The following is a 27,949-nucleotide window of genomic DNA, read 5'->3' as shown; positions in this document are numbered from 1 at the left end:
AACTTGGAGATATTACATTCAATTCTTTCACCTAAATCATTAATGTATATTGTAAATAGCTGGGGTCCCAGCACTGAACCTTGCGGTGCCCCACTTCTCATCCTGGTTGATGAGAAGTGGCAGACATTTGAGGAGATATTTCATAACTCTCAACAAAAATATATTCCAGTGAGAAGGAAAGACTTTGAGGAGGGAGAACCATCTGTGGCTAACTCCATCATCATCGGCAGTCCCTCGGAATCGAGGAAAACTTGCTTACGCTCTAAAAATGAGTTCTCAGGTGACGAAACAGTCCAATACAAGAACCACAGTCCCTGTCACAGGTGGGGGACAGACAGTTGTTGAGGGAAAGGGTGGGTGGGACTGGGTTCACGCTCTTTCCACTGCCTGCACTTGATTTCTGCATGCTCTCAGCGATGAGACTCTAGGTGCTCAGCGCCCTCCACTTAGGGCGGTCTTTGGCCAGGGACTCCCAGGTGTCAGTGGGGATGTTGCACTTTATCAGGGAGGCTTTTAGGGTGTCTTTGAAACGTTTTCTCTGCCCACCTTTCGCTCGTTTGCCGTGAAGGAGTTCCGAGTAGAGCGCTTGCTTTGGGAGTCTCTTATCAGGCATGCGAACAATGTGGCCTGCCCAGTGGAGCTGATCGAGTGTGGTCAGTGCTTCAATGCTGGAGATGTTGGCCTGGATGAGAACGCTAATGTTTGTGCGCGTCTGTCCTCCCAGGGGATTTGTAGGATCTTGCAGAGACATCGCTGCTGGTATTTCTCCAGCGATTTGAGGTGAATACTGTACATGGTCCATGTCTCTGAGCCATACAGGAGGGCAGGTATTACTACGGCCCTGTAGACCATTAGCTTGGTTACAGTTTTGAGGGCCTGATCTTCAAACACTCTTTACCTCGGGCGGCCGAAAGCTGTACTGGTGCACTGGAGGTGGTGTTGGATCTCGTCGACAATGTCTGCTCTTGTTGATAGGAGGCTCCCGTCTAAGGGAAGTGGTCCATGTTGTCCAGGGCCGCGCTATAAATCTTGATGTCTGGGGGGCAGTACTGTGCGGCGAGGACAGGCTGGTGGAGGACCTTTGTCTTACTGATGTTTAGCGTAAGGCCCATGCTTTCATATGCCCCGGTAAATACGGCGACTCTGTCCTGGAGTTCAGCCTGTGTGTGTGCACAGACGCAGGCGTCGTCCGCATACTGTAGCTCGATGACAGAGGTTGGAGTGGTCTTGGACCTGGCCTGGAGACAGCGAAGGTTGAACAGCTTCCCACTGGTTCTGTAGTTTAGTTCCACTCCAGCGGGGAGCTTGTCAACTGTGAGGTGGAGCATGGCAGCGAGGAAGATTGAGAAGAAGGTTGGGGCGATGACGCAGCCCTGCTAGACCCCGGTCTGGATGTAAATTGGGTCTGTGATGGATCCGTTGGTAAGGATCACGGTCTGCATGTTGTCGTGGAGCAGGTGGGGGATGGTGACGTACTTTGGGGGCATCCAAAACGGAGGAGGATGCTCCAGAGACTCTCGCGGTTGACAGTGTCAAAGACCTTTGTAAGGTCGAAGAAGGCCTTGTATAAGGGCTGGGGCTGTTCCCTGCATTTTTCCTGCAGCTGTCAAGGTGGATGAGTCCCCTGGACCTGATGGCTTGCATCCTAGGGTCTTAAAAGAAGTGGCTGCAGAGATAGTGGATGCATTGTTTGCAATCTACCAACATTCACTAGTGTCTGATGAGGTCCCAGCAGGTTGGAAAACTGCAAATGTAACGCCCCTATTTTAAAAAAAGAGGGAGACAGAAAGGAAGAAACTGTAGACCAGTTAACCTAACATCTGTCATTGGAAAAATGCTGGAGTCCACTATTAAGGAAGCAGTAGCAGGACATTTGGAAAATCATAATGCAGTCAGGCAGAGTCAGCATGGATTTATGAAGAAGAAGTCATGTTTGACAAATTTGCTGGAGTTTGCAAGTGCAGCAGGTAATCAGGAAGGCGAATGGAATGTTGGCCTTCATTGCGAGAGGGATGGAGTACAAAAGCAGGGAGGTCCTGCTGCAACTGTACAGGGTATTGGTGAGGCTGCACCTGGAGTACTGCGTGCAGTTTTGGTCACCTTACTTAAGGACGGATATACTAGCTTTGGAGGGGGTACAGAGACGATTCACTAGGCTGATTCCGGAGATGAGGGGGTTACCTTATGATGATAGATTGAGTAGACTGTGTCTTTACTCGTTGGAGTTCAGAAGGATGAGGGGTGATCTTATAGAAACATTTAAAATAATGAAAGGGATAGACAAGATAGAGGCAGAGAGATTGTTTCCACTGGTCGGGGAGACTAGAACTAGGGGGCACAGCCTCAAAATACGGGGGAGCCAATTTAAAACCGAGTTGAGAAGGAATTTCTTCTCCCAGAGGGTTGTGAATCTGTGGAATTCTCTGTCCAAGGAAGCAGTTGAGGCTAGCTCATTGAATGTATTCAAATCACAGATAGATAGATTTTTAACCAATAAGGGAATTAAGGGTTATGGGGAGCGGGCGGGTAAGTGCAGCTGAGTCCACGGCCAGATCAGCCATGATCTTGTTGAATGGCGGAGCAGGCTCGAGGGTCTAGATGGCCTACTCCTGTTCCTAATTCTTATGTTCTTATGTTTTTTGAGGATGTAACGAGCAGGGTGGGTAAAGGGAGAACCAATGGATTTGGATTTCCAGAAGGCATTTGATAAGGTGCCATATAGAAGGTTACTGCACAAGATAAGAGCTCACGGGGTTGGGGGTCATATATCAGCATGGATAGAGGATTGGCTAATTAACAGAAAACAGAGAGTCAGGATAAATGGGTCATTTTCCGGTTGGCAAACTGTAACTAGTGGGGTGCCACAGGGATTGGTACTGGGGCCTGAACTATTTACAATCTATATTAATGACTTGGATGAAGGGACTGAGTCTAATGTAGCCAAATGTGCTGATGATACAAAGATGGGTGGGAAAGCAAATTGTGAGGCGGACACAAGAAATCTGCAAAGGGATAAAGACAGGCTAAGTGAGTGGGCAAAACATTGGCAGATGGAGTGTAATGTGGGAAAGTGTGAGGTTATCCACTTTGGCAGGAAAACTAAAAAAGCTAATATTTAAATGGAGAGAAATTACAACATGCTGCAGTACAGAGAGACCTGGGGGTCCTTGTGCATGAAACACAAAAAGTTAGTATGCAGGTACAGCAAGTAATCAGGAAGGCAAATGGAATGTTGGTCTTTATTGCAAGGGGGATAGAGTATAAAAGCAGAGAAGTCCTGCCACAACTGTACAGGGTATTGGTGAGACCACACCTGGAGTACTGCATACAGTTTCGGTCTCATTTAAGGAAGGATATACTTGTGTTTGGAGGCAGTTCAGAGAAGGTTCACTAGGTTGATTCCTGAGATGAAGGGGTTGACTTGTGAAGAAAAGTTGAGTAGGTTGGGCCTATACTCATTGGAGATTAGAAGACTGAGAGGTGATCTTATTGAAACATACAAGATACTGAGGGGGCTCAACAAGGTAGATGCAGAGAGGATTTTTCCACTGATGGGGGAGCCTATGGAGGGCATAATCTTAAAATAAAGGGCCCTCCATTTAAAACTGAGATGAGATGAGAAATTTCTTGAGGGTTGTAAATCTGTGGAATTCGCTGCCTCAGAGAGCTGTGGAAGCTGGGACATTGAATAAATTTAAGACAGAAATAGAGAGTTTCATAACCGATAAAGGGAATAAGGGGTTATGGGGAGCAGGCAGGAAAGTGGACCTGAGTCCATGTTCAGATCAGCCATGATCGTATTAAATGGCGGAGCAAGCTCAAGGGCCCGTATGGCCTACTCCTCTTATTTCTCATGTTCTTATGTTCCTATTCATATTCTTGTGTAAGGCTCAATTTCCTCACATAAGAGCATTGTACATTATGAAATCTTTCTTCCTATAGCTTACTGTTGCACTAAATAAGCCTTTATGACGAAATCACCTGTAAAAGGTATGGGTCTAAAAGTGTATGACACTGAAACCGGAAATCAGAGTTGAAGAAACTCTTAACTGTGGATTATTGTGTGTTACTTTTGATGCCAGAACACATTGCAGTCGATGGGTTAAATTTTTCCCCTCTCCAGACAGGAGAGCTAAGAACCAAGATGAGCCAGTCTCATGAGGATAGTCTGACCAGCGTGGCTTGGAATCCAGACGGAAAGCGCTTTGTGACCGGTGGACAGCGTGGACAATTTTATCAGTGTGTAAGTTGCTCAATTTCCATGTCATTGTTATCTGTATACCTATGTGGTCATCTTTTGTTGCTCAAAACCTGCATTTGTAAAAATAACAATGATTGAACTAGCCAACTGTGACATACTTCTATAAAACATTCATTTTATATTTAAAACATTAAACAACAATTTTATATATAAAATATTTACTACATTCCCATATTTTGGAGTATTGTATAAAGCTTATCTGTGTTTCCACTACTCCAGGATCATCCTGGAGAGCAAAGATGACTCCCAGCTTCTTTACTCCACTACAAACCATCTCCTTAAACATCTTTCCCCTCCACCCTCACCTTGGAGCTTGTGAACTTATTTGGCACTAAGATAGAGATGATTCATTCTGCTGCTTCTCTTTCCCCCTCCCCCAACCCCGCTACAGTTACTCACCAAACCAAACCTCCCTCTTGTCCGAGCCCTGAACCCGACCCCTGCCAAAACACCAAACCGGCACTAACTTTCCCTGTGACTGTGAACTATCCCTTCCCGACCACTCTGCAGCCTTTGACACAGTTGACCACATCATCTTCCTCCAATGTCTCTCCACCATTGGATCTGTCCACACTTGCCTATTTAATTTATTGTGACCAGAGCATCTCCAGCAATGGCTTCTCTTCCAGCCCTTGCACCTTTACCTCTACAGACCCCCCAAAGATCCATCCTTGCCCCCTCCTCTTCCTCATCTACATGCTGCCCCTTAGCAACATCATCCACAGACACAAGATCAGCTTATATAGGTACACTGATGACCAGCTCTTATCTTTCCACCACCAATTTCCTCCAGTTAAACAATAGGAAGACCAAAACCATCATTTTTGGCTCCAACCACATACTCCATGTCTTTGTCACCAATTCCATCCCCTTCCACAGCCACTGTCTCAGCCTCAGCATCATCTTCAACTCTTAAGATGAGCTTCTGATCCCATAATCTCTCTGTCACAAAGTCGCCCCGCTTCTACTTCCATAACATTGTCCAACTCTTCCTCTACCTGAGCCCATCTGCTGCTGAAACCTCGCCCATGCCATTGTCACCTTCGGACTCAAATGTGCTAATGCTCTCCTGGCCAGCCTCCCATCCTGCACCCTCTGTAAACTTAAGTTCATCATTCCTGCAACAAATCCTGCTCATCACTAACCTATATTGGCTCCTATAAGCCTCAAATTTAAATTTCTTATCCTTACGTTTAAATCCCTTCAATGCCTTGCCCAGCCCTAATTCTATTACCTCCTCCAGCTCTACATGTTTCCCCTCTCGAACGCTCCATTTCTTTGACTCTGACTTCTGTGCATTATCCCTCTGGCTTCGCCAAACATTCAGCTGCCTAGACCGTAGCTCTGGAATTCCTGCCCTAAAACCCTCCGCCTCTGCACCTCCCTATCTTTTAGACCATTCTTGAAACCTACCTCTTTGACCCCTCCCAAGACTTCATCCATTGGCTCAGTGTCATCTTTTGATTGCGCCTCTGAAGCACTTTGGGACTTTTTATATGTTCAAGGTGCTATATAAATGCAGGTTGTTGAAAAGAGCCAGTGCTCTGCATTTCCTTGGCTTACCTGAGTGTTTTAATTTGTTCTTGGGATGTGGGAAAAGCTACATTTGTTGCTCATCCCCAATTCCCTTGAGAGGCCAATGATGACATTTATGGTGATCTGTTTTTTTAAACAGTATGGCTTGCTAAGCCATTTCGGAGGACATTGAGTCAACCAAGTAGTGTGGGACTCGAGAGACGTGTCAGCCTGACCAGATGGAAGTTGCAGGTTCCCTTCGTAGGCATAGAGTGAACAAGATAGTTACTTTCTTTGGTGCCAGCCATAAATGTCCTGATTTATTACATTCAATTCCCTACTTTACAGATGGGTTTTGACCTCGTGACTGAGTTACTGGATCCAAACAATAACCTACCTTATCCATAAAGTCACTGGCTGGCTTTATAGATGTGCCCTCTTGGAGGAGATTACAGGGTGATTTTATAGAGGTGCTTAAAATTATGAAGGTAGTGAGAGTCTGTTTCCAGTGGTTGAGGGTTCAATGTAAGTCATTTAGACAGAGCTGGAGAAACTCTTTTTGCACACAGGGTTGAGAGCCTGGAATGCACTACCAGAACGAGTGCCTCTGCTTGATATTAATGTCAACTTTAATGAGTAGGTTATATAGGTGGTTGAAGGAAAGGTGATAAAAGGAAATGGAAGCACAGCAGGCATGAGATTAGGTCTACTGCTTGCAGGGAACATAAACACCAACACGGACTGGTTGGGCCGAACCAGTTGTTCTATATAACACGCACTCAATAGCTTGCAACAGGAGGTACAGTTACCTCTGGAAGGATTTGGGGAATTTTAGAGGAGGTTTGCTTATCACAAGTGTTAAACGATCATCTAGTGTAATTGGATGGCTATTGTGTATCCTTCAGGGAACCAGCGTGTGAATCCACTGTTGCTTTTATTTTTGTTGATTTGAGTGGACTCGTTTGTGTTTTCAAAAAATGTTTTCTGATGAATATAATGACTAAGCTATTACCAATTATAGCAGTGTTTGAGTCAGATCCCTTTAGGTGCCTGTCAGTGAGTGGAGCACACACCTTTGAGACCAGCTGGTTACTGTACCGTGTGACACTCAAGTGACTGGCAAGAAGCAGAGCAAGGCACTTCACACACCCTGCTAATGAAAATTAACCTGCTTTTACAACAACAACTACTTTTATTTATATAGCGCCTTTAACATAGCAAAACGCTCCAAGGCGCTTCATAGTAGTGATATAAGACAAGACAGATAAATTTGACACCGAGCCACAGAAGAAATTACAGCAGATGACCAAAAGCTTGGTTAAAGAGGTAGGTTTTAAGGAGCATCTTAAAGGTGAAAAGAGAGGTAGAGAGGCGGAGAGGTTTAGGGAGGGAGTTCCAGAGCTTAGGGCCCAAGCAGCTGAAGGCACAGCCACCGATGGTTGAGCAGTTATAATCAGGGATACTCGAGGGCAGAATTTGAGGAGCGCAGACATCTCATAGGGTTGTGAGGCTGAAAGAGATTACAGAGATATGGAGGGGCAAGGCCATGGAGGGATTTTGAAATCGAGGCGTTGCTTAACCGGGAGCCAGTATAAAGCAGCGAGCACAGGGGTAGTGGGTGATCGCGACTTGGTGCAAGTTAGGACATGGGCTGCCGCGTTTTGGATGACCTCAAGTTTATGTAGTGTAGAATGTGGGAGCCCGGTCGGGAGTGCATTGGAGTAGTCAAGTCTAGAGGTAACAAAGGCATGGATGAGGGTTTCAGCAGCAGAAGAGCTGAGGCAGGGGTGGAGGCGGGCGATGTTACGGAGGAGGAAATAGGGGGTTTTAGTTATGCCGCGGCTATGTAGCCGGAAGCTCATTTCAGGGGCAAATATGACGCCTAGGTTACGAACAGTCTAGTTTAACCTCAGACTTGGAAGAAGGGACCAAGTGTAACGTAGCCTAGTTTGCTGACGATACAAAGATGGGTGGGAAAGAGGACACAAAACAATCTGCAAAAGGACATAGACAGGCTGAGTAGGCAAAAATTTGGCAAATGGAGTAAAATGTTGGAAAGTGTGAGGTCATGTATTTGGCAGAAAAAATCAAAGAGAAGTTATTATTTAAATGGAGAAAGATTGCAAAGTGCTGCAGTACAGCAGGACCTGGGAGTACTTGTGCATGAAACACAAAAGGATAGTATACAGGAACAGCAAGTGATCAGGAAGGCCAATGGAATCTTGGCCTTTATTGCGAAGGGGATGGAGTATAAAAGCGGGGAAGTCTTGCTACAGTTATACAGGGTATTGGTGAGGCCACACCTGGAATAGTGTGCAATTTTGGTTTCCATATTTATGAACGGATATACCGTATATACTCGCGTATCATGCGACTTTTGAAGACCTAAATTGTAACCTAAATTTGGGGGGTAGCATGATACGCGAGATACAAAATTTGCGGGTGTGAAGTGCTGGCCAAGATTAGGCTGTTAGGCAGTAAACACACGAAAGCCCATTTTTCTTGCTTCTCGTAAAGCATAAAGTCTTATTTTAGATCGTGTTATAATATAACCATTTTCTCGATTTTCGGACACCCACTTTGATACTTTATCTTCTAAATGCGGCCAATGACATTTCGACCCGCGATTTGCGCATTTATAGGAAGGAGTTTCCTTCAATTTTTCTTTTTGTTTTCTCCAGTTTCGGACACAGCTTTCTCCGACACCAAACAGCTTTGCAGCTTTAACGTTGTTGCTTTGTTCCACTTCGGCAACAACTTGCAGCTTAAATTTGGCAGTATATTTCTTCGCAGATCTTTTCTCCATAGTGGCAAAGGGTAGAATGTAAAAATATATTTGTCATAGTTTACTACCTTAGATGAGATTTGGAACGAAATACGGTAACTGTTTATTATCGTAATGAGAAACAGCAAAACAGCTGTTTCTCATTCGGTTGTTTACGGCGGAAGAGTCGTTTCATGATTCGGTTGTTAAGGTCTGTATTCGATCGTTGTTATGTGTTAGGGTACTTGTTACGTGTTGGGTACTTGTTAAACTTGTTTGAAAGCCTAGCCTAGTGTCATCTGGTATCTCAAAAAAGTGACTCGCATGATACATAAGATATATGATAAAATCATGTTTTGGGGACGAAAATTTAGGGGTCGCATGATACGTGAGATCGTAGGATACGCGAGTATATACGGTACTTGCTTTGGAGGCAGTTCAGAGAAGGTTCACTAGGTTGATTCCGGGGATGAGGGGGTTGACTTATGAGGAAAGGTTGAGACGGTTGGGCCTCTACTCATTGGAATTCAGAAGAATGAGAGGTGATCTTATCGAAATGTATAAGATTATGATCGGGCTTGACAAGGTGGATGCAGAGAGGATGTTTCCAATGATAGGGGAGATTAGAAATAGAGGACATAATCTTAGAATAAGGGGCCGCCCATTTAAAACTGAGACGAGGAGGAATTTCTTCTCTGAGGGTTGTGAATCTGTGGAATTCGCTGCCTCAATGAGCTGTGGAAGCTGGGACATTGAATAAATTTAAGACAGAAATAGACAGTTTGTTAAACGATAAGGGAATAGGGGGTTATGGGGAGCAGGTAGGGAAGTGGACCTGAGTTCATGATCTGATCAGCCATGATTGTATTAAATGGCGGAGCAGGCTCGAGGGGCTGCATGGCCTACTCCTGCTCCTATTTCTTATGTTCTTATTATCGTCATAGGCAGTCCCTCTGAATCGAGGAAGACTTGCTTCCACTCCCAGAGTGAGTTCTTTGATGGCTGAACAGTATGATAGGAGAGCCACAGATCCTGTTACAAGTGGGACAGACATTCGTCGAGGGAAGGGGTGGGTGGGGCTGGTTTGCCGTGCGCTCCTTCCGCTGCCTGTGCTTGGCCTCTTCATGCTCTTTACGTTGGGACTCGAAGAGCTCGACGCCCTCCCGGATGTACTTTCTCCACCTCTGGCAGTCTTCGGCCAGAGTCTCCCAGGTGCCAGTGGTGATGTCGCACTTTTCCAGGGAGGCTTTGAGGGTGTCCTTATAACGTTTCCGCTGTCCTCCTTTGGCTCGTTTATCATGAAGGAGCTCCACATAAAGCATTTGTTTAGGGAGTCTTGTATCTGGCATGCGTACTATGTGGTCTCCCCAGTGAAGCTGATCGAGTGTGGTCAGTGCTTCAATACTAGGGATGTTAGCCTGGTCAAGGACACTGATGTTGGTGCGCCTGTCCTCACGGAATTTGCAGGATCTTCTAGATGCTAGGGCGAGGGATTGAGTCAGTGGCTAAGGAACAGTTTGTGGCGAGGACCAAAGACAGTGGCTTTGGTCATCCCAATATTTAATTGGAGAAAATTTCTACTCATCCAGTACTGATGTCGGATAAGCAGTTTGACAATTTAGAGACCATGGAGAGGTCGAGAGAAGTGGTGGAGAGGTAGAGCTTGGGTGTCATAAGTCAGTGGAAACTGACTCCGAGATTTTGGATTATATCGCCAAGGGGCAGCGTGTAGATGAGAAATAGGAGGGGGCCAAGTATAGATCCTTGGCGAACACCAGACGTAATGATGCAGGAGTGGGAAGAGAAGTTGTTGCAGGAGATTTTCTGGCTACGATTAGATAGATAAGAATAGAACCAGGCGAGTGCAGTCCCACCCAGCCAGGTGAAGGTGGAGAGGCGTTGGAGGAGGATGGAGTGGTCAACTGTGTCGAAGGCTGCAGACAGGTCCAGGAGGACGAGGGGGGATAGTTTACCTTTGTCACAGTCACAAAATATGTAATTTGTGACTTTTATGAGATCGTTTCGGTACTGTGGCAGGGGCGTAAACCAGAGTGAAGGGATTCAAACCATGGAGTTCTGGGAAAGATGGTCACTGATTTGGGAGGCGACAACATGTTCAAGGACTTTGGAGAGGAAAGTGGGGTTGGAGATGGGCCGGTAGCTAGCAAGCACAGTGGGGTCAAGGGTTGGCTTTTTGAGAAGGGTGATGACCGCAGATTTGAAAGAGAGGGGAACCCAACCGTTAACAATGTCAGTTAACATAAGAGCCAAGAAAGGAAGTTGGGTAGTTAGCTGTTTAGTGGGAGTAGGGTCAAGAGAGCAGGAAGTGGGTCTCATGGACAAGATGAGTTTGGAGAGGTCAAGAGGGGAGATCAACGAGAAACTAGAGAAAGATGCGAGTTTAGGACTAGGGCAGGGGGGAGCCTCAGAGGATGTTTGGCCCGGTGGGCTAGAGGAAGGAAGGGATCCCGCAGAGGCAGCTGATCGGATGGTCTCAATCTTTGAGACAAAAGTCCATGAGCACCTCACACTTGTTGGAGGTGAGTGTGGTGGAGACAGGGGAGAGGGGTTTAAGAAGCAGTGGAGAATAGTAGCCGGGTGTTATTTTTGCATTCCAGAATGATCCTGGAATAGTGAGCAGTTTTTGCAGACAAGAGTAGGACCCAATAATGCTTTATGTGGTCGAGCCAGATCTGGCGGTGAATGGCTAAACCAGTTGTCCGCCACATCCATTCAGGTCTGCGTCCCTTGGACTTGAGGGAACAGCCAGGGTGAGAGAGTAATGAGAAGGGACTAATTAGCAATGTTATTGTGCGAGGCCCCTTGGAAGAGTGACCATAATATGGTAGAATTCTTTATTAAGATGGAGAGTGGCACAGTTAATTTGGAAACTAGGGTCCTGAACTTAAGGAAAGGTAACTTTGACGGTATGAGGGGTGAATTGGCTAGAATAGACTGGCAAAGGATACTTAAAAGGTTGATGGTGGATAAGCAATGGCAAACATTTAAAGATCACATGGATGAACTTCAGCAATTGTACATCCCTGTCTGGAGTAAAAGTAAAATGGGGAAGGTGGCTAACAAGGGAAATTAAGGATAGTGTTAACCAAGGAAGAGGCATATAAATTGGCTAGAAAAAGTAATAAACCTGAGGACTGGGAGAAATTTAGAATTTAACAGAGGAGGACTAAGGGTTTAATTAAGAGGGGGAAAATAGAGTACGAGAGGAAGCTTGCTGGGAACATAAAAACTGACTGCAAAAGCTTTTATAAATATGTGAAGAGAAAAAGATTGGTGAAGACAAATGTAGGTCCCTTGCAGTTGGATTCAGGTGAATTTATAATGGGGAACAAAGAAATGGCAGACCAATTGAACAAATACTTCAGTTCTGTCTTCACAAAGGAAGACACAAATAACCTTCTGAATGTACTAGGGGACAGTGGGTCTAGTTAGAGGGAGGAACGGGAAATTGTGTAAGGGAAATTGATGGGATTGAAGGCTGATAAATCCCCAGGCCTGATAGTCTGCATCCCAGAGTACTTAAGGAAGTGGCCCTAGAAATAGTGGATGCATTGGTGATCATTTTCCAACAGTCTATCGACTCGGGATCAGTTCTTACGGACTGGAGGGTAGCTAATGTAACACCAGTTTTTAAAAAAGGAGGGAGAGAGAAAACGGGTAATTATAGACCGGTTAGCCTGACATCAGTAGTGGGGAAAATGTTGGAATCAATCATAAAGGATGAAATAGCGCATTTGGAAAGCAGTGACAAGATCGGTCTAAGTCAGCATGGATTTATGAAAGGGAAATCATGCTTGACGAATCTTCTGGAATTTTTTGAGGATGTAACTAGCAGAGTGCACAAAGGAGAACCAGTGGATGTGGTGTATTTGGACTTTCAAAAGGCTTTTGACAAGATCCTGCACAAGAGATTGGTGTGCAAAATCAAAGCACATGGTATTTGGGGTAATGTACTGACGTGGATAGAGAACTGGTTGGCAGATAGGAAGCAGAGAGTCGGGATAAACGGGTCCTTTTCAGAATGGCAGGCAGTGACGAGTGGGGTGCTGCAGGGCTCAATGCTAGGACCCCAGCTCTTTACAATATACATTAATGATTTAGATGAAGGAATTGAGTGTAATATTTCCAAGTTTGCAGATGACACTAAACTGGGTGGAGGTGTGAGCTGTGAGGAGGACGCTAAGAGGCTGCAGGGTGACTTGGACAGGTTAGGTGAATGGGCAAATGCATGGCAGATGCAGTATAATGTGGATAAATGTGAGGTTATCCATTTTGGGGGCAAAAACACGAAGACAGAATATTATTTGAATGGCGGCAGATTAGGAAAAGGCGAGTTGCAACGAGACCTGGGTGTCATGGTTCATCAGTCATTGAAAGTTGGCATGCAGGTACAGCAGGCGGTGAAGAAGGCAAATGTTATGTTGGCCTTCATAGCTAGGGGATTTGAGTATAGGAGCAGGGAGGTCTTACTGCAGTTGTACAAGGGCTTGGTGAGGCCTCACCTGGAATATTGTGTTCAGTTTTAGTCTCCTAATCTGAGGAAGGACGTTCTTGCTATTGAGGGAGTGCAGCGAAGGTTCACCAGACTGATTCCCGGGATGGCTGGACTGACATATGAGGAGAGACTGGATCAACTGGGCTTTTATTCACTGGAGTTTAGAAGGTGAGAGGGGATCTCATAGAAACGTATAAGATTCTGACGGGACTGGACAAGTTAGATGCGGGAAGAATGTTCCCGATGTTGGGGAAGTCCAGAACCAGGGAACATAGTCTTAGGATAAGGGGTAGGCTATTTCGGACTGAGATGAGGAGAAACGTCTTCACTCAGAAAGTTGTTAACCTGTGGAATTCCCTGCCGCAGAGTTGTTGATGCCAGTTCATTGGATATATTCAAGAGGGTGTTAGATATGGCCCTTACGGCTAAAGGGATCAAGGAATATGGTGAGAAAGCAGGAAAGGGGTACTGAGGGAATGATCAGCCATGATCTTATTGAATGGCGGTGCAGGCTCGAATGGCCTACTCCACCTATTTTCTATGTTTCTATGTAATGGTTTTAATAGGGACTAGGGCATCAAAGGTGGTGGTGAGGGTGTGGTTGAGCAGATCGGTGGCTGCAGAAATGTCATGAAATAGAGGGCCAAAGGTTGGACAGTTTTAAGTTGATAAGTGCAGTTGTGAGAGAGTTGGGCAAGAGTTTTTTTTCCAGGGGCAGATGCAGAAGGAAGTAGGGTTGGGTGGGGGAAGGGGGATGTGGATGGAGAGCAATACAAGAAAATGGTCAGAGATGGCCTTGTATGTAACTGACGCGGTAGGAATAGTGAGTCCACGAGAGATGGCAAGGTCAAGGGGGTGGCCATGAATGTGGATTGAGGAATTTAAATGGAGGGAGAGATTAAGGACGGACAGCAGGGTAGTGAAATCAGAGGAGAGAGCATGATGAATTGAATTAAGAACAATAAATAGGAGCCGGCGTAGGCCATTTGGCCCCTCGATCCTGCTCTGCCATTCAATAAGATCATGGCTGATCTGATCATGGGCTCAGCTCCACTTCCCTGCCTGCTCCCCATAACCCTTTACTCCCTTCTCGCTCAAAAATCTGTATCCACAGTTTAAATATATTCAATTACCCAGCCTCCGCAGCTCTCTGAGGCAGAGAATTTCACAGATTTACAACCCTTTGAGAGAAGAAATTCCTCCATCTCAGTTTTAAATGGGCGACCCCTTATTCTAAAACCTAGAACCTAGTTTTAGATTCCCCATGAGTGGAAACATTCTCTCTAAATCTACCTTGTCGAGCCCTCTCATTATCTTATATGTTTCAATAAGATCACCTCTCATTCTTCTGAATTCCAATGTGTATAGGCCCAACCTACTCAACCTTTCTTCATAAGTCAAACCCTTCATCTCAGGAATCAACCTAGTGAACTTCACTGAACTGCCTCCAATGCAAGTATATCCCTCCTTAAATAAAGAGACGAAAACTGTAAGCAGTTGTAGCAGGACTTCTCTGCTTTGGAGAAACTTAACCCTGAGAAAGCACATTGAGAGAGAGCTGTCACCAGATCTGGGTCTTAAACATGTAAGTCTTTTTTTAATATATTTAAAGTCCCAGGTTGCTGGTCCTGAATGTCCCATATGTAAACATTTCCAGCTCCAACACTATATTGCTTCGGTCATCTTTGCAGATGCCTGCTGTTGCTGCAGTATCAAATACTGAAATGTGATGCCTTTGTCTTCAGCTTATTAGCTGGATGGGTGTGTTGACGTATATATTTGCTGAACTTTGAATATAAACCAGCTGAGGCCTGTTTGTAGCAAGTCCAGACAGCGCTCTGCAAGTGGCCGAGTTTCTAGTTAATCAGGAACACTTTGTTTAAAGAATACTTTGTGATCCAGATACTCCAGTGCTACACAGTTCACTACTGACTTCAATTGGATCAAATTGTTTGGCCTGTTCTGTTGCATTCTCTTATTCATATTCTTCACCGCACATCCCCCAAAAAGCTGCTGCTTTATTTAAAGGAGCCATGGCCACGTTGCATTTGAAGGTTCATAGAAACATAGAAAATAGGTGCAGGATTAGGCCATTCGGCCCTTCAAGCCGACACCACCATTCAATAAAATCATGGCTGATCATTCATCTCAATACCTCTTTCCTGCTTTCTCTTCATACCCCTTGATCCCTTTAGCTGTAAGGGGCCATATCTAACTCCCTCTTGAATATATCTAACGAACTGGCATCAACAACTCTCTGCGGTAGGGAATTCCACAGGTTAACAACTCTCTGAATGAAGAAGTTTCTCCTTATCGCGGTTCTAAATGGCTTACCCCTTATCCTTAGATTGTGACCCCTGGTTCTGGACTTCCCTGACATCGGGAACATTCTTCCTGCGTCTAACCTGTCCAGTCCCATCAGAATTTTAGGTTTCTGTGAGATCCTCTCTCATCCTTCTAAACTCCAGTGAATATAGGCCCAGTCGATCCAGTCTCTCCTCATCTAGGATTGTGTACTGTATTGGAGTTTTTGCTGTCTGGGCTCACTACAAACAGGCCTCAGCTAGTTTATATTAAAAGTTCAGCAAATATATACGTGAACACACCCATCCAGCTAATAAGCTGAAGACAAAGGCATCACATTTCATTATTACTCAAACATTCAATGGAAGAGCTAATTTTTAAGAGTCTACAAATTCCATTCCTCAAATGCTTTTTATTGAGAATCTGTCGAACTGCATACTGGCCCTTCTGAATTTTAATTTATCCTGTATGCACTAGATAGGATATACTGAACATCAACATTTAATTTGCTTAATCTATTAGTACAGATCTATTTTCCTCATTACTTGCTATGGATGGTTCTTGCAAAGGCTGTATCAAAACATATAGTCAGTTCTTGACCTTTACCTGAACTAGCTAAGTATGCAGGCTCTAATAAAAAGATGGAAATGCTGAAAATTTGAAATAAAAAACAATAATCTGGAACAAAACCTGAATGAAATGCACATCAGGTAGCTGAACAGATTGAAGAAAGAGAGATTAACTTAATAGATATAATCTGATTCCAGGGCAGGACTGAACTCCCACAGCAGACTTCAGAGATGTTGGTTCCAAGCCTGTAATTGTGGATACTGAATAAAAGTGGGATAAAAGATTGGATCAAATTGATCTACTTTGGTTGCCTGGCTGTTAATTAAAAATTGAGATCTCTCTGCTGGCATAGTTGATTTTTATAATAATTATTGAATAGATAAGAGAGAGTAGACAATGGTAATGCAATACATGTAATTTATCTAGATTTTCAAAAAGGCCTTCAATAAGGTACTGATGAACAAGGCCAGAGAATGCGTAGCAGAATAGATAACTAGCTGGCTTCAAGACAGAAAGCTGAGAGTAGGGGTAAAAGGTAGCTATTCACAGTGGCAGAAGGGTAGGTAGGTAGTGGTGTTCCACAGGATCAATGCTGGGACCACTGTTCACAATTTATATTGACGATTTAGACTTTGGAGTCAAAAACACAATTTCTACGTTTGTAGATGACACCAAATTGGGGGGATAGTTAATACTGAGGAGGACGACAACAAATTACAGAATGGGTATATAATTGGCAAATGAAGTTCAACACATAAGTGTGAGGTATTAACTTTTGGTAGGAAGAATAGGGAGGTCACTTACTAGTTGGAGGGTGCGAGTCTGGGTGGGGTAGAGGAACAAAGGGATCTCTGAGTACAAATCACTAAAACTTGCGTCACAGGTTAGCAAGGCCATATAAAAAGCAAACCAAGCACTAGGGTTTATTTCTAGAGGTATAGAATTGAAAAGCGGGGAAGTTATGCTTAGCCTGTATCGAACCTTGGTTAGACCAAGAACATAACTAGAGTCCATCAATATAAGATAGTCACCAAGAAATCCAATAGGGAATTCAGAAGAAACTCCCAAAGAATGGTGTGATTGTGGAACTTGCTACCACAGGAACACAAGAACATAAGAAATAGGAGCAGGAGTAGGCCATACGGCCCCTCGAGCCTGCTCCGCCATTTAATAAGATCATGGCTGATCTGATCATGGACTCAGCTCCACTTCCCCGCCTGCTCCCCATAGTCCCTTATCCCCTTATCATTTAAGAAACTGTCTATTTGTGTCTTAAATTTATTCAATGTCCCAGCTTCCACAGCTCTCTGAGGCAGCGAATTCCACAGATTTACAACCCTCTGAGAGAAGAAATTCCTTCTCATCTCTGTTTTAAATGGGCGGCCCCTTATTCGAAGATCATGCCCTCTAGCTCGAGTCTCCCCCATCAGTGGAAACATCCTCTCTGCATCCACCTTGTCAAATGTTTCGATAAGATCACTTCTCATTCATCTGAATTCCAATGAGTAGAGACCCAACCTACTCAACCTTTCCTCATAAGTCAACCCCCTCATCCCCAGAATCAACCTAGTGAACCTTCTCTGAACTGCCTCCAAAGCAAGTATATCCTTTCATAAATATGGAAACCAAAACTGCACGCAATATTACAGGTGTGGCCCCACCAATACCTTATACAGCTGTAGCAAGACTTCCCTGCTTTTATGCTCCATCCCCTTTGCAATAAAGGCCAAGATACCATTGGCCTTCCTGATCACTTGCTGTTACCTGCATACTATCCTTTTATGTTTCATGCACAAGTACTCCCAGGTCCCCCTGTACTGCAGCACCTTGCAATCCTCCTTTCTCTTTGATTTTTTTCTGCCAAAGTGCATGACCTCACACTTTCCACTTTCCAACATTATACTCCATCTGCCAAATGATTGCCCACTCACTTAGCCTGTCTATGTCCTATTGCAGATTTTTTGTGTCCTTCTTACCACATTGCTTTTCTTCCCATCTTTGTATCGTCAGCAAACTTGGCTACTTTACACTCTGTCCTTTCTTCCAAGTCGTGTATATAGATTGTAAATAGTTGGGGTCCTAGCACTGATCCTTGCAACATCCCACTAGTTACTGGTTGCCAACCAGAGAATGAACCATTTATCCTGACTCTGTTTTCTGTTAGTTAGCCAATCCTCTAAGCATGCTAATATAGTACCCCTAACTCTGTGAACTTTTATCTTGTGCAGTAACCTTTTATGTGGCACCTTGTCAAATGCCTTGTGGAAGTCCAAATACACCACATCCACTGGTTCCCCTTTATCCACCCTGTTCGTTATATCCTCAAAGAACTCCAGCAAATTTGTTAAACATGACTTCCCCTTCATAAATCCATGCTGACTCTGCCTGACCAAATTTTGCTTTTCCACATGTTCTGCTACTGCTTCTTTAATAATGGACTCCAACATTTTCCCAACCACAGATGTTAGGCTAACTGGTCTATAGTTTCCTGCTTTATGTCTGCCTCCTTTTTTAAATAGGGGCGTTACATTTGCAGTTTTCCAATCTGCTGGGACCTCCCCAGAATCCAGGGAATTTTGGTAAATTACAACCAATGCATCCACAATCCCTGCCGCTTCTTCTCTTAAGACCCTAGGATGCAAGCCATCAGGTCCAGGGGATTTATCTGCCTTTAGTCCATTATCTTACTGAGTATCACCTCCTTAGTGATTGTGTTAAGTTCCTCCCCCCTCTATAGCCCCTTGACTATCCACTGTCGGAATATTGTTAGTGTCCTCTACCGTAAAGACTGATACAAAATATTTGTTCAGAGTTTCTGCCATCTCCGCGTTCCCCATTACTAATTCCCCGGTCTCGTCCTCTAAGGGACCAACATTTACTTTAGCCACTCTTTTAATTTTTATATATCTATAGAAGCTCTTGCTATCTGTTTTTATATTTTGTGCTAGTTTACTTTCATAATCTATCTTCCCTTTCTGAATCATTTTTTTTAGTCGTTCTTTGCTAGCTTTTAAAAGCTTCCCAGTCTTCTGTCCTCCCACTCGTTTTGGCCACTTTGTATGCCCTTGTTTTTAATTGGATACTGTCCTTTATTTCTTTAGTGAGCCACGGATGGTTGTCTTTTCTCTTGCACCCTTTCCTCCTCACTGGAATATATTTTTATTCAGAGTTGTGAAATATCTCTTTAAATGTACACCACTGTTCATCAACCGTCCTACACTTTAATCTATTTTCCCAGCCCACTTTACTCAACTCTGCCCTCATACCTTTATAGTCTCCTGTATTTAAGCTTGTTAGAGATCGAACTTTCTCACCCTCTGTCTGAATTTGAAATTCAATCATGCTATGATCACTCATTCCAAGGGGATCCGTGACTAGGAGATTTTTTATTAATCCTGTCTCATTACACAGGACCAGATCTAAGATAGCTTGCCCCCTGGTTGGTTCCGTTACATACTGCTCAAGGAACCCGTCCCTTATGCACTCTTTGAACAACTCCTCAAGGTGACCCTGACCAATTTGATTTGTCCAATCAATATGGAGGTTAAAATCAGCCATGATTATTGCTGTTCTCTTTTTACAAGCCCCCACTATTTCCTGGTTTATGCTCCGACCAACAGAGTTGCTACTGTTAGGGGGCCTATAGACTATGTCCACCAGTGACTTTTTCCCCTTATTGTTCCTTATCTCCACCCAAACTTTTTCAACACCCATATCATTTGAGCCAATATCGTTTCTGACTATTGCAGTGATTCCATCCTTTATCAGTTTACTACCCCACCTCCTTTTCCTTTCTGTCCTTCCGGACTGTCAAGTACCCCTAATATTTAATGCATAGTCCTGGTCACCTTGCAACCACGTCTCTGTAATGGATATCAGATCATACCCATTTGTCTCAATTTGTGCCGTCAACTCATCTAGTTTGTTACAAATGCTACGTGCATTTAGGCAAAGTGCCTTTAAGTTTGTTATTTTGCCCTTTTTTCCTGCTTGTTTCCTTTCTCCTTCAAACTCACTTTCTTTATTTTTGCTTTCTAATTCCAGCTTTATTCCCCTCCCTACTGTATCTATTCTCAGGTTCCCATCCCCCTGCCAAGCTAGTTTAAACCCTCCCAACAGCACCAGCAACCCCCCACCCCGGCGAGGATATTGGCCCCGGCTCTGTTAAGGTACAACCCATCCGGTTTGTACAGGTCCCACCTCGCCCAGAAGCGGTGCCAATTCCTCAGGAAGCTAAAGCCCTCCCGCCTGCACCATCTCTCCAGCCATGTATTCATCTGCTCTATTCTCCTAATTATGTACTCACTTGCTCGTGGCACTGGGAGTAATCTGGAGATTACTACCTTTTTGAGGTCCTGTTTTTTAATCTCTCTCCCAGCTCCCTAAACTCTGCCTGTAGGACCTCATCCCTCTTTTTACCTATGTCATTGGTACCGATGTGGACCACAACCTCTGGCTGTTCACCCTCTCCCCCCAGAATGCCCTGCAGCCGCTCAGTGACCTCCTTGACCCTGGTACCAGGGAGGCAACATACCATCCTGGAGTCACGTCTGCAGCTTGTCTGCTCCCCTGACTATTGAATCCCCTACCACTATAGCTCTTTCATTCTTCTTCCTCACCCCCACCCCGTGCAGCTGAGCTACCCATGGTGCCATGGACTTGGCTCTGGCTGCACTCTCCAGAGCCACCATCGCCCCCACCGAGACTCAGAACAGAGTATTGGTTGGAGAGCAAGATGAACTCGGGGGACTCCTGCACTACCTGCCTAGTCTTCCTCTTCTGTCTGCCGGTCACCCATTCCATTTCTGCCTGCACACTCTTAAGCTGTGGGGTGACCGCCTCTAGAAACGTGCTATCCACATTGCTCTCAGTCTCGCGGATGTACTGCACTGACCCCAGCTGCCGTTCAAGCTCCAAAACACGGAGCTCGAGTTGATGCAGCTGGAGACACCTCCTGCACACGTGGTCGCCCCAGCTGCGCGAAGCACCCTGGACTTCCCACATGCCACAGGATGTGCAATCCATGGAACTGAGCTGCCCTGCCATCCCTCTAGTTAAACTCTGAACTATCAAGTAGAACTAAATTCTAAACCTTAGCACAACACACCCAGCCGCCACTCAGCAAACAGCCGACTCAATTAACTGGCTCTCCTTAGATAATAAAGATCACATATATTTACTGGCAGATCCTACTTACAACAATGCCAAAGGTTTCCCACTGAAAAGAAAAAGAAAAATACTCACCAATCCACCAGCCAATCACTTACCCGCTTGGTTGTGACATCACACTTCGATTTTGATTTTTTAAAAACTTTTTGTCCCTGCGCCAGCTGGCTCCTCCCGACTGCCGCTGGCCTTTTTAAGGGCCTCGATCTCCCGCTCCTGCGAGCTCCTCCCGACTGCCGCTGGCCTTTTTAAGGGCCTCGATCTCCCGCTCCTGCGAGCTCCTCCCGACTGCCGCTGGCCTTTTTAAGGGCCTCGATCTCCCGCTCCTGCGAGCTCCTCCCGACTGCTGCTGGCCTTTTTAAAGGCCTCGACCTCCCGCTCCTGTGGCCCCTCCTGACTGCCGCTAACTTTTTAAGGGACTCGACCTCCTGCTCCCGTTGCTGTAGTGGTTGAAGTGAATAGTATAGATGCACTTAAGGGGAGGCTGGACAAGTACATGAGGAAGAAGGGAAGAGAAGGTTATGCTGATAGATTTAGATGAGGAAAGACGGGAGGAGGCTCGAGTGATGCATAAATGCCGGCATGGTCTGTTTCTGTGCCGTATATCCTATGTAATATGTAATTTTGAAAAAGTAAACAGTCCTATTTATTTAATGTGAGATTTTCAAAGACTTAAAAATGAGCAAAGTTTTATTCCTTTGATTTGATTTATGCTCAATTAGCTGATCAGTTGGGGATCTATAATTGAAGTTGGCGACCCTAGGCATGGCAGAGAAAACTCAGCCAGGGCTCCCCCTCCTAATCATAACCCTTATTTGAAAGTGCTTATGTGTGAATTATGTTCTAGCTATACAAAGCTAGAGTAGCTTACTGACATTGCCGTGTTCAAATGTGTAACAGTTCTTTGTGTCTGGGCTAGGATTTGGAGGGAAATCTGCTGGATTCGTGGGAAGGTGTGAGAGTGCAGTGCCTGTGGTGTTTAAACGATGGAAAAACGGTTCTTGCTTCGGACACACACCAGCGGATACGAGGCTACAACTTCGAGGATCTGACCGATAGGAATATGTAAGTCATTGTGATTAACTGTTTACATTGAGATTAAAGCTGTATTTGGACTATCTGATACCATGAAAGTGGGTTGGGGCATTAATGGTGAATATAACTTGATACTTCTAGTACATACTTATTGGGCACTGACCTGTACTCTTCGAAGTTTCTGTACTTGCAGTGGTGTGCTGAGATCAGTATTTCATTGCAAGTATTGTGGTGTCAGTGCGCTGTGTCACCTACCAGTGCTATTAATTTTTCTTGCCCAATTTAACTATTCCTACCATCCCCCGAGGTCTCCCACCCTGTATCTATTCCATCTGCAACTGCAGGCAGATAAGCTGTTCGAAGGCTTCATCCATTGCTATTGGGGATCGGCCTTAACAGTGCAGCCAACCTGATTGACTTTACTTCAGGTTTTGCCTTCCTGAGTAACTCTCCCTGATGGCAATGTCAAGTTTGTGGAACTGCACGCAGGGCTATGCATTATACTCCATGGGGGCAGCACATTGGAGTATGATGGACCCAGCTTACTTCAGATGCTCATTTTATAGCTCCCTTCTACTGTGTGTCTTAGGAATTATTATGCTGTTTCTCTGTCAGCAACATTAGAATATAAGAAAAGGTCATTCATCCCATTTAAGCTCAATCCTTGTACCTTAATAAAATTGGTGAGCATTTAGAAATACATGGGTTAATTGAGGACAATCAGCCTAGAATTTGTTAGAAACATAAGCAGGAGTAGCAGTAGGCCATATGGCCTCTCAAGCCTACTCCGCCATTCAATAAGATCATGGCTGATCTTTGACCACAACTCCCTTTCCTGCCCGATCCCAATATCCCTTGATTCCCTCAGAGTCCAAAAATCTATCGATCTCAGCCTTGAATATACTCAACGACTGAGCATTCACAGCCCTCTGAGGTAGAGAATTCCAAAGATTCACAGCCCTCTGAGTGAAGAAATGGCTCCTCCTCTCCGTCCTAAATGGTCGGCCCCTTATCCTGAGATTATGTTCCCTAGTTCTAACTCCCCATCCTCTTAGCATCTACCCAGTCAAGCCCTTAGAATCTTATATGTTTCAATGAGATCACCTTTCATTCATCTAAACTCCAGAGAGTATAGGCCCATTCTATCCTCATAGGACAACCCTCTCATCCCAGGAAGGTAAATCATGCTTTATAAATGTAAGAATTTTTTAAAGAAGTGGCTGGGTAGATAAAAGGAATGCAGTAGATGTAGTGTATATGGATCCTCAAGTCATCTGATATGGTGTCTCAAGAGAGTTGTTAGGAAAATTTTAGTGTACGGTATAAGAGGAAGTGTAGCAAAATGGATAGAAAGTTGGTTGCTGGACAGCAAAGAAATAAGGGGAAATGGGTTTTGCTCAGATTGGAGAAGGGTTATAAATGGTGTACCTCGGCTCGGTCCACTTTTGCTCTGTGTATGTAGATGATTTGGCTATGCGGAACATAATCCTGAAATTAAGAACATAAGAATTAGGAACAGGAGTCGGCCATTTCGCTCCTCGAGCCTGCTCCGCCATTCAACAAGATCATGGCTGATCTGGCCGTGGACTCAGCTCCACTTACCCGCCCGCTCCCCATAACCCTTAATTCTCTTATTGGTTAAAAATCTATCTATCTGTGACTTGAATACATTCAATGAGCTAGCCTCAACTGCTTGCTTGGGCAGAGAATTCCACAGATTCACAACCCTCTGGGAGAAGAAATTCCTTCTCAACTCGGTTTTAAATTGGCTCCCCCGTATTTTGAGGCTGTGCCCCCTAGTTCTAGTCTCCCCGACCAATGGAAACAACCTCTCTGCCTCTATCTTGTCTATCCCTTTCATTATTTTAAATGTTTCTATAAGATCACCCCTCATCCTTCTGAACTCCAACAAGTAAAGACCCAGTCTACTCAATCTATCATCATAAGGTAACCCCCTCATCTCCGGAATCAGCCAAGTGAATCGTCTCTGTACCCCCTCCAAAGCCAGTACATCCTTCCTTAAGTAAGGTGACCAAAACTGCACGCAGTATTCCAGTTGCGGTCTCACCATTGCAGCAGGACCTCCCTGCTTTTGTGCTCCATCCCTCTCGCAATGAAGGCCAACATTCCATTCGCCTTTCTGATTACCTGCAAACTAACTTTTTGGGATTCACCCAGGTCGGGTGGCACGGTTTATTCCAAAAAGAGTTTCACCCAGGTCGGGTGGCACGGTTTAATGTTTTATGTTTTGCAGGTAGACTCTAAAAGAGTTTCATGCACAAGGACCCCCAGGTCCCTCTGCACCGCAGCATGTTGTAATTTCTCCCCATTCAAATAATATTCCCTTTTACTGTTTTTTTTTCCCAAGGTGGATGACCTCACACTTTCCGACATTGTATTCCATCTGCCAAACCTTAGCCCATTCGCTTAACCTATCTAAATCTCTTTGCAGCCTCTCTCTGTCCTCTACACAATCCTCTTTCCCACTAATCTTTGTGTCATCTGCAAATTTTGTTACACTACACTCTGTCCCCTCTTCCCTGTCATCTATGTATATTGTAAACAGTTGTGGTCCCAGCACCGATCCCTGTGGCACACCACTAACCACCGATTTCCAACCCGAAAAGGACCCATTTATCCCGACTCTCTGCTTTCTGTTAGCCAGCCAATTCTCTATCCATGCTAATACATTTCTTCTGACTCCGCGTACCTTTATCTTCTGCAGTAACCTTTTGTGTGGCACCTTATCGAATGCCTTTTGGAAATCTAAATACATCACATCCATCGGTACACCTCTATCCACCATGCTCGTTATTTCAAAGAATTCTAGTAAATTAGTTAAACATGATTTCCCCTTCATGAATCCATGTTGCATCTGCGTAATTGCAATCTAGATGTCCTGTTATTTCTTCCTTAGTGATAGTTTCAAGCATTTCCCCCACTACAGATGTTAAACTAACCGGCCTATAGTTACCTGCCTTTTGTCTCCCCCTTTTTTAAACAGAGGCGTTAGATTAGCTGCTTTCCAATCCGCTGGTACCTCCCCAGAGTGCAGAGAATTTTGGTAGATTATAACGAATGCATCTGCTATAACTTCCGCCATCTCTTTTAATACCCTGGAATGCATTTCATCAGGACCAGGGGACTTGTCTACCTTGAGTCCCATTAGCCTGTCCAGCACTACCTCCCTAGTGATAGTGATTGTCTCAAGGTCCTCCCTTCCCACATTCCCGTGACCAGAGATTTTTGGCATGGTTTTTGTGTCTTCCACTGTGAAGACCGAAGCAAAATAATTGTTTAAGGTCTCAGCCATTTCTACATTTCCCATTATTAAATCCCCCTTCTCATCTTCTAAGGGACCAACATTTACTGAAATTTGCTAATGACACAAAAGTAGGTTTGGTAAATTGTGAGGAGCACTGTAAAAGCCGTCAGGTAGACTTGGATTAATATAGAGTGAAACGGGCTGGCAGGTGCACTTCAATATGTATAAGAGTGAGATAATTGCTTTTTGGGAGGAAAAACAAAGAATGCTACTGTGGTATACATAGAAATACACTGAAGTGGATGAATTGAGACCGAGGGGTTCAAATATATTATCACCTTAGTGTGAGTGCAGGTCGATAAAGCCATAAAAAAAGGGAATAAAATTTTGAATTTTAGAAGTAGGAGTGTAGGGTGCAAGAGTAATGAAATCCTAATGAATCAAACATTGGTTTAGGGCACTTTTAGAATTTGGTGTACAGCTTTATAGAAAGGGTATTAATGCCTTAAATAGTATATCCATAGGTCTACCAGGATGATACTTGGGATGGGAAACTATATTTGAGAGGAAAGACTTGAGATGCAGGGGCTATTTCCACTGGAGTAGGGAAGGCTGAGGAAATTTAATAAGTTTTTTTTTAATTGAGAAGTTTGTATGGTGAATAGGGAAATACTATTTCCTTTGGTTGGGGAGTCAATGATGAGGGTGGTCATCAATTTAAAATGATCATTTGGAGGGTGAAGAGGGACTCTAGGAAGCAATGGTAGCTACAGCTCATCAGGGCTGAGGATTTAGAGTTTCATTAGTGTTGTAGTTTATGGTAATGAGAATGATTGACCCCTAAGTTATAAGATCATCAAATATGCCAAATTTTAACTTTTATATTTTACTGTTTCATTTTTGTCAGTTTTTGATTATTTTTGTTCAGACAACACAGAGGGAGTGTTGGGGTAAAACCTTGAGATAGAAATAAATCTACTTCGAGACCAAAATTAGAGAGTAGAGAACGCACAGTTTATTAATACAAGGTACCATGGGAGTTGTGTGGAGGTCCCTCGACCAGGCACAAAACTCAACTTAGTGTTACACAAACAGCATATTTAAAGTCATAAACCGCAGAGGTCACATTAATACATGACCCGATCATCTGACATACTAAAGTCCCTATTATTAATAGTTTGTCAAGGAGGCACACCTCCTTATCTTCGGCCAGCATCTGGTGTGTAGTCGACCAAGTTGGTTTCCATGTTGCTCAGCGTCTTGTGACCTTTTCGCAATTGCTTATTTTCTCAAGCACAGCAATTCCGCACTAATGCTATTAACCCTTCAATCTCTCATTTGGCTGAAATTTTTCATGTACATAATTCTAGGCCAACGTATACCTGGTCTTTATGCAGAAATTGGTGATGTGATGTGCCGGTTCCTGAGCCCCAGGGTCTCCACTCCGGTTCCCATCTCCTGTCGCACCTCATTCTGCTGCTTGTGAAACCCCATCATATAGGTGTTTTGGGCGTATGTACGCCACCTTCTGAGACACCACTAGGTTCTCGTAGTTTGAGGATGGATGGGTTACAGGTCTGCTTGATAGTAAAGATGACTGCTTTGCTTATACAACATTTAAGTAACATACATAGGCAATACAGCATTATTACCACCACTACAAAGGTAACCAGACCTTGGATTAGTAACATTCCCATAGATCCTAACCACCCTGAGAACCAGTCCCACAACATGGAGGCTGGTGGTACAACATTCGGCCCCGGTGAGGGCACAGGTTCCCCCTTTTTCTGCCAACACATGGTCAAGGGCCATCCGATTTTGCAGAGCTACTGTGCGGAGGGCTACCATCTCTGCATTAACCTTAACTAGGGCTTCAGCTGTATCGTTGGCCACCTGTTCCAGGACCCAAGCCATGTTAATGGATTCCCTTGCCAATTTACCTGCTCAGTACCAGGGAAACGCAGTGGCCCAGAATCTTTCAGCCTCCGTGATGGCTCGTCTGACTCTCCGGTGAAGGTCCTTCAGAGAACCCAGGTGATACATGTAGGTACAATATAAGCCAGATAACAAGAACCCGTCCATTCTCGGGGAAACCAGGGGTAGGCCCTGTGACCGCACACAAAATGAGTCCCGTTGTACGGCGTATACTTATTTATCGCTGGGGGGGTCCCATTGGACCGAGAAGTCACCAGTTCTGTTTAATGACGGGAGTGTCACCCTATCACCTTCGGCAGGTAAGGTAAGGCTATATGTGCTGTTACTGTACTCCACAATAGGATCTTCCGGTCGTCCCTGCCTTGTGAGGTGTAGCCCCCCTCCCTGTCCCTTCTTACACCTTGTTCTCAGGAACGGTGGTAGATAGGAATTGTTAAAGGTTGACTGTGTCCACCCACTACACTGCTCTGGATTATACCCATGACTTTTAAGTTTTATTATGGTGCTACCGTCTGCCTCTTTGGCATAAGAGCCAACACTTGTGGATCCTGTTCTAACTCCAAACATCCAGCTGGCCGTCTCATCATCACTAAGTGGGATTGGTTGTCGGGGAATTCC

General features: G+C 44.6%; 1 protein-coding gene across 5 annotated transcripts in view; it reads left to right on the top strand.

Moving 5' to 3' along the window:
- LOC139267493 (WD repeat-containing protein 26) overlaps window positions 1-27,949 on the top strand; it is a 135,043-nt gene that overhangs the window by 75,274 nt on the left and 31,820 nt on the right. For all 5 annotated transcript variants that reach the window (XR_011593918.1, XM_070885894.1, XM_070885892.1 and 2 more), the window contains exons 9-10: window positions 4,124-4,243; window positions 22,016-22,161. Coding sequence is in view for 4 of the 5 variants with exons in the window: in XM_070885894.1 (XP_070741995.1) it covers window positions 4,124-4,243; window positions 22,016-22,161 (266 nt within the window). In the remaining variant the exon portion in view is untranslated. The remainder of the gene's footprint in view (window positions 1-4,123; window positions 4,244-22,015; window positions 22,162-27,949) is intronic.

This window comes from Pristiophorus japonicus, chromosome 7, assembly GCF_044704955.1.
Source record: "Pristiophorus japonicus isolate sPriJap1 chromosome 7, sPriJap1.hap1, whole genome shotgun sequence".
Classification (NCBI taxonomy): Eukaryota; Metazoa; Chordata; class Chondrichthyes; family Pristiophoridae; genus Pristiophorus; species Pristiophorus japonicus.
This window is presented reverse-complemented; position numbering and strand designations above follow the sequence as displayed.